This window comes from Amia ocellicauda, chromosome 17, assembly GCF_036373705.1.
Source record: "Amia ocellicauda isolate fAmiCal2 chromosome 17, fAmiCal2.hap1, whole genome shotgun sequence".
NCBI lineage: Eukaryota > Metazoa > Chordata > Actinopteri > Amiiformes > Amiidae > Amia > Amia ocellicauda.
Window position 1 is genome coordinate 19,468,772 of NC_089866.1, and position 11,087 is coordinate 19,479,858.

At 40.4% G+C, this 11,087-nt stretch overlaps 1 protein-coding gene across 1 annotated transcript; it reads left to right on the top strand.

The window, feature by feature from the left end:
• Positions 1–4,039: 4,039 nt before the first annotated feature.
• Positions 4,040–10,668, top strand: LOC136712767 (transmembrane protein 119). Its single transcript, XM_066689519.1, has 2 exons — positions 4,040–4,306; positions 8,226–10,668. The coding sequence occupies exon 2, from the start codon at positions 8,241–8,243 to the stop codon at positions 9,282–9,284; it is 1,044 nt and encodes a 347-aa protein (XP_066545616.1). The 5' UTR covers positions 4,040–4,306; positions 8,226–8,240; the 3' UTR covers positions 9,285–10,668.
• The last annotated feature ends 419 nt before the right edge of the window (positions 10,669–11,087 follow it).

Genomic DNA, 11,087 nt, shown 5'->3' on the forward strand with positions numbered 1-11,087 from the left:
CCTAATAATGTCCACTGAATAAGTCTGTGAGAAAAACAACCTATGCCACAATAAAACAAGAAAGTGTAAGGGGTTTTAGGAGCAGAGGATAAAAAAGCACCATCAATGAAACCACACAAAACAATCATTACAACACTCCTACTTTGACCTCACTCAGCACCTACTTTGGTAGTTTCTATCTTCACATGCTTGAGAGTGATTTATAACCGAGAAAAAGAAGACGGAGGAATGAAATCAACTAAACCTGTCATGGGATCTGTAAATGTTTACATACATTTTCCTTTAGTCGTTAAACTAAAACCCAGCTACAACTTCTTGATCCAAGACTAAACAGTTTCCACTCCTCCACTCAGATCTCTCCATTTGTTTCCTTTCACCCACACTCTCTTGGATGTAGCTATTTGCTTGTAGACATTTCTGTGTCCTGAAGGAGAATCATATTTGTGTTCGTTCTTATCTTTATATAAAATTAAAATTGGCCAGGCCTGAAATACATAGTTCAATTATGAAGGTGACCGAGTTGAGCCTACACAAAACTTGTATGAAAGCAGATTTTTATTTTGTTAATATTACAAATGTCCCAGATAGTTCTACAAAGTCAGTCTATAACCATTACTAACCCAAACAGTATATAGTGTTTCTTTGGTACAGTGATGATAAAAAATACTCCAAAGAAGCTGACACATATACAGACACACCACCTACTTCTGTTTTAAAGAAACTCTAAAACATACTTTTAAATATAGCTACATTTTCAGCCACAAAAAAGAAACCAGTTTTAAAAAATAAGCACACATGGTAATGATGACACAGCTTCTGAGCATGACAGGAACATATCCATTTCTGTTTGATACTAGAACTCTACACACATATAGCGCCTGTGACAACAATCAAGATCTCAAGCCACACTTTATAACGCACAGATTTATTGACAGCTTAGCTCCGTGAGTCAAATCAGAAACTCGGTCACTTCAGGAGCTGAAATCTAACCATTTTCTTAACACCAGTGATCTCTTTCTAAAGGTTAAATACATCGGAACGATCAAAAAACTGTTTCGCACCCCTAGGACCAAATCCGTGTTTTGATAATGAAGCTGCAGTTCATTTAGTGGAACATCGCTTGGTTTCTTTTTCAGATTCAAACCGAGTTCAGCGTATCAGTAGCAATTACTTGCTGGACCTTGTATACAGGAAATAGTGTTATTTATATTCCTTTGAGGAGAGTTTTGGCCTTTCGAAAAAGACACATGGAGACCTTCGGCTGTCCTGTCAGGCAATTTGGAGGTCTTCTTATTACAACCAGGGGAATGTTTAGACGTCTGTATGTGCCCTTGAAATTCTTCTCCAAGTCACAACAAGACAAAACAAAGGGAAGCGAGCGTGGCTCCGTCCCCAACAGTAGGGTTCAGAGAGTTGGTGCCCTGTTTCAAATCTCACAAGCCTTGCAGCAAAGCTTTTTTCCAAGTCTACTCACACATGTTTGTTCAATATGATTTTTTCTAGCCATTTCTTACAGCAAAATAGAATGAAAATATATAGCTACATATATAAAGTCTTATATATGGTCTCCTACTTGATCTGTCTCTTTCAAAATTCTTTCACAAAATGGTGATCACCATCGGTCTAATGCCAATTATTATTCGACTCACCCCATTACTATCCTCTGCTGGAGAAACAAAGCAATACACATTTAGATCATCAAATGACATCACATGCTCAGCTGTAAAGCAGATTTGCTTGGGTTCATGGTAGTGGCAGTCCTTAATTTAAGTGCTGCCGTTTTTAGGACAGGAGGAGTACACTTTTGAGAGGAAAGTGGAGCAGACCCAGACACATCCATATCTGATAACCTGGCCTTGTGTATTATGCAGGGTCTAATATATTTGGGTAAATTCATACCACAGGCACAGTGCTACTATGGGAAAACAATTCTAATGTTTTCCATTATTTTTTAAGGCAACATTTTGTACAAGCGAACAGAAGGTGCCTGAAAACCTGTGGTCCCCAACAAAGCTAAAGCACAGAGAAACCTAGAGGGATATCTAAGAAGGATAGGAAGATGGTCTAATCCTTTCAAATGATAACACTCACACTCAATTTGCAATCCCCCCAAAAAACACAATTATGTAAAGAAAAGGCTGATGTTTTGACATATACGTTCCTTTATTCATGCGCTTATCCTGTGCAAACCCAAGCATGTGCTGACTTGTGAAATAGTGCATCACTTAGAGGAGTTTGTGTTCACTTGTATGGGACTTTCTTTTTTCAGCTGATGCACATTTGACAGAAATGCGACTGTAGTCCTGGGAGGAGGCTGGGAAAAGATATTGGCCAAGCTACAGCTGATTGCTGGAGAAGGAATGGTGCCAGGCAGTGGAACTTGCTCTTCAAAAGGTCTGGACATTTAAAACAAAAAAAACAAAAAAAAGGGAATAAATATGAGAGTTCCCTCGGCTGGTTTTGTACATGTGGTGAGTGGGGCTATAATTACAGCAGATCAAATTAAAGACTAAGCAAGGAGGCCCCAGATCGGCAAAATAACGGGTTGTGGAGACCTATGGACCTGTGATGCCAGGGGATATTTCTTAGAACGTGGCCAGGACCATTTTGAGAAAGGTGCTCTTGTCCTTCTGTAATTATACCAGCCTTTCTACTTCGGTTAATCAACCTCATCACTCTGCTCTGGGAAACTACTTATTTTATGTCTTTTCTACGTGATAATATTCTACATTTATACTATGTATTTTGAAGGCAAAGGTTCCAAACCCGTATTTCTATGCCAAATAAGACACAAGAATAGATTTTAAGACCAGTTCAATGCTCGCAAAACTCATTAATTTAAAACGAAAGATCTCATAAGAGTGATTTACAGAGCGTTTCAGCTAAAAGTATTTCAATGCTCAGTGTTTTGTCAGAGATGGGCCTTCATTGGAGTGAATTATACAGAAATTCGGTTTTGAATATTGATATGGACTAACCTCTTATGGCCACGAGACATTGAACGCTAACAGTCAAGGAGAAAAAGCCAAATGTAATCATATTTTGTTAACTGATAAAGCAGACAATCCACACTAGTGAAGAGAGCAACTGCAATTACTAAGAAGCTTACGTATTTAGTTTTCAAAACCTTTTCAACCCCACGTTGTTGTCCTGTTCTGTTTCAATCTTAGACAGTAACTGTCTGAAGCCAATCTTTATGGCCACAGGAGATGCATCACCCCATGCTGGTGGATACAGGGCTTAAAAAAAAAAAAAATGTTCTTAGAGTATGTATAACCTTCTTTGTGTCCTGCTAATTAGTTGGGGTTTATGTGAAACAATGCCACAGTGTAAGAGAAAATCGACATTAGACGCTGATTGTCAGAGTGTGCGTCCCCGGCTCTATCCCATCATGTGCCAGGCCTCACTAGCTGGAATGTGTGCTGCTGAAAAAGACCCGAAACAGGAGAAGGAAATGTCAGGCCATTCTCCTGGGATGTGTGCGAGTGTGTGTGCGAGTGTGAGCATGTGGATCACACAACAGCCACAGAAATGTGAGTTGAACATGTTGCCGAATTGGAGATGGTTTTACTCCTTCCTTACTGTTCCCAAAAGGTTACATTTAACCGTGATCAAAACCCTACAAGAGAAAAAAACAGGAACAGAATGAGAAGAATTCCATTGACTATTGCAAAGTTTCTCTTCGCTAGGAGACCTTCGGTTCTCCTATTTAAGAAAAGGATTTGATGCTGGCTGTTACCCCGCTCTGTGTGGAGTCGGGGGGGAATTGATTTACCCCAGTCACCCCCTTGCAAGCCTCCCCTCCCCCTACCTACGGACCCCCCGATGTGCCGTGTAGGAGCAGGGTTTCAGGCCTGAGCGCTGTGGGGACCTGGGGAAGGAAACGTGCAGCAGCCCCGCTCCCCCGGCCACATTAAAACCGAGCCTAATGAAAACAATCTGTCTGCAGAGCACCCAGCCGCTCGGCTCAGAGGCAGCTGAGAGGAGGAGGAAGCAGGGAGAGAGGGGGGTACGGGGAGGAGGGAATTTCTCCTGACAGCAAATAACTTTTCCAGAGGACTGTTTCCTTTCTTTCTCTCTTCTTTTTTTTATTGGCATGAAGACCTACAACAGCCAGAAGCTGTAGCAGCAGTTGGGAGAAGAGGGCACGACAAAAAGGCTGAGCACAGCTTCCTTCACCCTGCTTTGTATTAACTATATTTTATATATATGTATATATGTATAGTTTCTCATCCTGAAGGATTTCTTGCAACATCTGTAGCACAACTCAGGAGAACTTTTCTGTCTCTCTCGACAGCTGTGCACTGTAAGTAGTGGAATTGTTTGGCATGATGGGATGGGTCTTGTTGTATCACCACACTGAAGAAGGTTGCATGTTGCGTTGAACATAAAACTTGCATTTCTTCTGTTAGTGTGAAATAGGTTACTTTAGAAATTTCTGCAGAGATTTATTTATAGAATTTCATGCATGCATGCATACATAGCCTATATATTTTAAATATATAAATAATATCATAATTATTGTGCTGATGATATATATATATATATATATCATATAATAATTATGATGATCTATATATTGGATATCTATCTATATCAGTATATAGTGAAGATTTGAAAAACAGAAAAGTTGAGATTTAATAGGTCTTACAGAAAAAGTTGCAGATTTTCACTGTAAATATTTTTTAGATAAGTAATGCAAACAAATCGGAAACACCCTTAACTGCCTTTTAAAATGGAAAACCTCGCAGAGTCCTTTTCTGTTTGAACTCCCAACAGCTGAAATACTTTGCTCCAGTGTTACCATATGAAACCACAGCTCTTGATGCAACGTTTTAGAAGTTTGGTTGGTTAATTACCCTCCTTCCTAGAGCAATAAGTCACCCTCTTTCATAAGCTGAATGAAATTACCCAGAGAGCTTGCTTTAGTCGCTTGATTACGATGGGTGATCTGCGGTCGGTATGGGCTGAGTTCAGCAGAGATGAAACAGCAGGGCAGTGAGACAGGAGGGCGACCGTGGGTGAGCAGGGAATGGGGATTTCAGGAGAAGCCAGGAGTCATTTTTCAGGATGTAATTAAGCCTCATTAATAGTGTGGTAGAGTAGACCATATGGCTGTCTGGTGCTGTTTCCTTACAATTAGTAGAATCAGAATCTCAGAGACGAGAGCAACCAGCTCTTCATTAAAAAAAAAAAGTGATACATTTTCAAGTACCAAAGATTCGTTAACATCTCACCAATTGTATAAATAGATCTGTAAAATTCTTAGGGATGATCACTCTGTCACAACAACAACACAAGTATAGTTTGTGTAGGATATTCAGCTTGGGTCAAAAGAAGCAAGTTTGAAAAGTAACTCAAGAAAACAGTCAAAATTAAATTACTCAGTATATGAACGACTAAGATGAATAAACAAGTAAAAAATGCTCTGTTCTACACGCAAGCAATTTCTGACTCATTAGATCAAGAAAGAGCTTTTCAGAAACGGAGCACTTTCATGTCTTTCTGTCTGACTCTGATGGCAGAACTTACATCACATGACTGACAATCCAAAGATTTGTATACGCTTTTTATTTTTAGTTACTAATGGAGTTGCATTTTCCTCAAAAGGGATTAGAATCGGTTTTCCACATATTGATGGAAAAGGTCAAAAGTCCTACAGAGACTGCTCTTCTAGTCCTCTGCTAAGCACCCTGAGAGACTGGAGGTACAGGGACAGACCCCCAGGGCCCAAAACAAGCCCTTTGACCTGAGTTCTCCCTCTCCCCGTCCCAAAAGCCTCCCCCAGTCTGATATGGGACTTTCCAGAATAGGGCCATCATGTAACATGGCACCATTAATCATATATATTTGTAGCATGTGCTTTACAGTCCCTTGACATTGATGCATATGTTTGTGAGGATTGCAGGTTGGTTTAGTATGTGCCAGCTAAATAAAATAAAATAAAAAACAAATAAGAGGAAATCAAACTTTTTTTAATGTTCTTAGCATTGTTATGCTATCAGCAGATTGTGTAACAGTATGTTTTAGTTTAACAGTTTTCAATATATGTTTCCTTCTCCATTTGTTGGATTGTTTATGACTTACTATCTTACTTTAATTCAATTTGCCGAGCACACACACAGGCTAGATTACATTAAGTAAACACTACTCCACATTCCGGGTACATTTATTCATTTATATTTACCTTGGAATGCCTTCCTCAGCAAAAGGGTAACCAAATTAAGCCATCGTTTTTCAGATTCAATCGAACAAAGTGTGAATTAGATGACGTCTTTGAAATGGGCAAAGTGTGGATATTCCTGCAGGGACTGACATAATCAGTGTTTGTGTGCTATTGAAAAAGGCAGCGAAGATATGCAGTAAGAAACATCTCACCGTAATCCTGCTGATGTGTCCAGATCTGGTCATTCTGAGTCACGACTGCTTTTTTTTTTTTCAATTGACGTCTCTAGTTTTTTATTACGGTACAGTGTATGGAGGAAAATGACTACTGAAATATTTATTCTAAGTTATACTGGTATTGTAGTATTTAGACTTGAAGTTTAATGGCAAAAAAGTATTGTTGAAATGTATTAGTTAAGCATATTAAGCAGTGAATTTGTATTATATGTCTATGTTTGAGAATGACATCCTTATGCTTGAAAGCTTTCCAATCTTGAAGTTCTTACTTTAATTGTTCTTTTCAAAGGAGAACTCATGAAAAGAATGAGGCCCATTGTGATTTTATTTTTGCTGTGGAGTTTTCAAAGGGAAACAAACAGCTGAAGTGACTACAAAATACATATTTTTGGCGCATTGGCTTCTTCTTTTTGTGGTATAAAGGCCATATCAAAGTGTAAATATGGAGGCCGAAGCAACTTCAGCCCTTTTGTCTCCCACGCCTTACAATTCACCAAGGACTCAATGTGGCTTCCTGCCCAAATTCGTGTGGCAATGCAATGAGCTAGAAAAATAAATAAACTCGAGTGCCTTTATCTTGTATGATTTGTGTTGCGCTGCCCCGTTGGGTGTCGTTAGTTGATGGAGAAAAGTATAAACTTTCATTTGTTTGTTTGAACTTCTGCTAAATTCATTGCCTAGTGAACCACAGGAACATTTAGGTGGCGATACAGAAAACCGGTGGATCAGATGTGATTATTTTCGGGGGTTGAGTTGAAGTTAGTTGCAGGCTTAAGGCATGTGCTTTAGGTTGTGATGTAGACCTGAGAAATGAGAATGAAGGCGGCCGAGGCTGCACCCGAGTGACAGAAATAGACTGAGTAACGTGTGGAGCATTTTTTTCTGCAGCAGACTAAGAATTCCCTTCCCAAACACAGTAGGTTGTACTTAAAAAGAAATCTAAACACCCTGTCTAGCTATACAAGGCAATCAGCATCGTCTGACTTTGAACAGCAATAATGAGAAGAGCACTCCATTCATTGGTTAGGAAAGATTCAGGCTTTAATTTACATGGCGAACAGATCTATCCTGGTTATATGTTGAATGCAAATATTGCGTTGAGGGTCAGTGCTTCAGAATGAATTACTACCAGTGAATAATATAATAAAATAATTGCCACAAAGAAATAAATTGATTGTGACCAAGGGCAACTAGTTTCTGTTTCACATGGGCACATAGGCCGGGTCTTCTCTTTGTTAGTTACTTTTGTGTAACAGTCTGGGCTTTCTGCTCTTGTTTGGAAGCTGAAGAACCATGCTAGGATGTTTTGTACAAATGACTGTTCACAACAGTCTTTCAGATCTTTCATTATTGGAACACATTGTGCCTCTGTGTTTAAAATGCGAGACCCATTAAATCCAGAAATGTCAAATGATGCTGTGAGTGTTTTATGTGCAAATGCAACTTTGTTCATTCAAAGGCAATTTGACACGCAAAGACGCACACTTAAATTATACCTGCAAATGGAAATCTATACACAAGAGCATGTAAGTTATACAGAGAATAGGTTAACTATGCATATTAATTTAGTGTACAACATATTAAATTGTACAGCACATTAAATGGACACGGATAAGAGCTAATTTGCACATAAAGACTTCCACCCACACAAATATAGCATTCCCCCAACTTCAGCATGACTCTGGCAATTCCCTTTGGGTTGTGAATATAAATTGTAGTGGTTCTCCTTTTTATCCATATGTTAGAATGTCAATCGTGTTGTAAACTAGTAATGCATCGACAAAAATGCGAGGAATAAATGCTGTTTGCCATGTTGGTTGCAGGCCACCCGAGGAACCATGAAGTCCTGCCCGGTTCTCCTGCTGACCTCTGTGTCTCTTGTCCTGTTGTGGATCGGCGGCTGTGCCTCCACACCGTTCCCCAGCACCTCCAACTCTTCGGCAGAGGAGAGTGGGGACTTCGACCCGGACAACTCCTTCTCCAGTCCCTTCACGACAGAGAGCTCCGTTCAGGACTCTTCCACAGTGAGAGTCTACAATGGCACACGAGTGAAGCCCTTCATCCTCAGCCAGGTGGTGGACTTCCTGAGGGACAACATGCTGCTGATCATCGTGGTCTCCTCTCTGCTGTCGCTCATCATCTTCATCGTCTGCTGCGCCTCCATCCTGAGACACAAGCGCAAGGTCAATGCCTATTACCCCTCCTCCTTCCCTGCGAAGAAATATGTGGACACGAAGGACAAGTCAGGCGGGGCAAGGAGTTTTAGTGAGATCCCAGAAAAACCCCCTAACACCCATCAAGACGAGCCTGTGGACTGCACCAAGCAGCTCCAAGCAGACATCAAGGCCGCTGCCCAGAGCCTGAGATCCCCTTCCAAGCCTCCTCCAAGCAACCAGGAGTCCAAAGCCCCTGAACAGAAACCCGTCACAGAACAGAAGACCCAACAAGAAACCCCCAGGCCTCAGGAGACCGCCACTACGCCTCAGATCACCGTCCAACAAGAACCCTGCACCCCACCCCAGGTTCCTGCTCAGCAGCCACCCGTCAACCCACCCGATCTCCCTCCCCAACAAGAAGCAAGCCCGGCCCAAAGCAAGTTGCCAGAGCAGAGTTCAGGCTCAGGTCAGGCTCTGGATTGCCCAGCAGAGGAGCCAAAGGAGGTCCCAGCTCCACCCAAAGAAGACCCCCCAGTACAAGAGTCTCATCAGGAGACAGGGCCCAATCCAGAGAAGCAGGAGGCCGAGCGGGAAGTGAAGCCTGCCGCTGAAGAGACTCAGGAAGTGACCACTGACCAGCAGCTTGACTGTTCGTCTAGCAACCAGACCCAAAGCAGTCCAGCTCCAGCAGCGCAAACTATCAGTGGGGAGACCACAGCATTTTAACAAGGGACCACCAGGAGCCTCTGGAATATTCCACAGTGCCTTCCCTGCATATTTGGGTTTATTCTTTTAACTACACGATCACCAAAGAATGCCTTAAAAAAACAACACTACAGTGTTATATCTTCTTATTCATTTCGCCATGTGCTTCTTATGGTCCTTTTTAATTTTGATCTTCTAGTCCTTTGTGCCATTTTTTGTATTTGTTTTTAAGATCTGGAAAGGGATATCATTTCCATTGACGATAAGACTGTTAAGTAAATAAGTTTCTGTTTCTGGCTCAACATCAACTGTGTACGTGGACAGAGCGATTTAATCACTTATGGAGAGTTGATGTGTAGAAAGTTGTGGTACTCTGGATATTTAATAGCAGCTCGTGTGTTTTTATCATCATACTTATTTAAAAAGAAATCCTGGCCGTGCCGGGCTCGCTTTCCTCCTGACAAAGTGAAGAGTATACCTATTGGTATATGAGTATTTGCTTTTTACACTTTTTTTTAATTATTTGGCAGTATAAATGTGTTGTGATATAAACCTATAAAAAGGCATCAGCAAGCACTTTAATATTTGTATCCACCTGGAAGTGCTCAGATATTAAAGCCATTGTTATTATCACATTAAAGAGCTGTTCTTAAACTTGCTGAACACTCTTGCCTGCAGACAATCAACTACCCTGAGGGGACTTTCATTGGTTGTGCACAAAGCTCTGTACAGAAAGTACCTTCCTTTTATGAGTGGGAGTTGGCAATTTTAATAACGCAGCTCCGAATGAGACGTGGAAAGTTGTATTTATATAGACATGTAATAACTATCGTATGTAATAATTCAGATTTCATTGTAGACGAAGATGACTTCCTGTATCGTACCTGATTTGTTACCGTGTTTTTTTATACTCTCCCCATGTTTTTCCTCAGTAATCTTCTAAGGACTGTACAGAAAAAAAGGAGGAATGTGATTCAGTTTAAAAAACAGAATTCCCATCATAAATGGGCCAACCGCTCACGCACAACAACTCAGTTCAGTAGTTTAGCGAAACGCTAACACTTGGGATTTCGTTTAAGGGTGATAAGACGCATTTTATTTAACTTTCTAAGAGACTGATAGCAAGTGGTACTTAGAGCTCGTCAGCACAATGGCACTGTTGTAAGCCAAAGAAAAATGTCTGCTTTTCCTGGTGAACTAGAAATAGTTATCAGTGTTGCTATGTGTTTGTCTTATTTTTTTAATATTTAACTATGACCACCTCTCTTATCTTGTGAAGTGGCTTGATTTTCTATAATCATGTTTCTTTTGTAAATTAAATCATTGTTGCTTTCCAGGTCCAACAAAGAATTAAAAAATTCAAACAAGCACACAAATGTTAATCTCTTTCCATTTCTTCTTTTACTCTTGATTTTTTTTTTTTACCAATACATGCATACATACTTACATTCATGCTATAAAACCAGAGAAATTCAGTCTGGGTTTTAGTATGTAGATGGGATTGCATCTGTACTTTGCAGTTCATATGAGCTATTACTGTCTTTATACACCTGGAAAGAAGATTGAGCCGAGCCAGTGAATCGTTTGATTTCTCAGCCACCCTGATGTTTTAAATAGCAGGAGTGGAAGTATGTCTGCAACCGAATGATTATGGCAGGGGACGGTGTCGGTTGGTGGTTTCCTTTAATAAATCTCTTTATGTCTGCAAAAATATCTGACGCAAGCAGTCTGCATTCAATTGTTTTTGGCCAATATTCTACCCACTTGAACATGTGACTATAACATTATTTTCTTATCCACGAATTGAAAGCATCCACTATTTTG

Excerpts from the sequence above, each read along its gene's own strand:
- LOC136712767 (XM_066689519.1), top strand. The coding sequence starts at position 8,241 with ATGAAGTCCTGCCCGGTTCTCCTGCTGACCTCTGTGTCTCTTGTCCTG.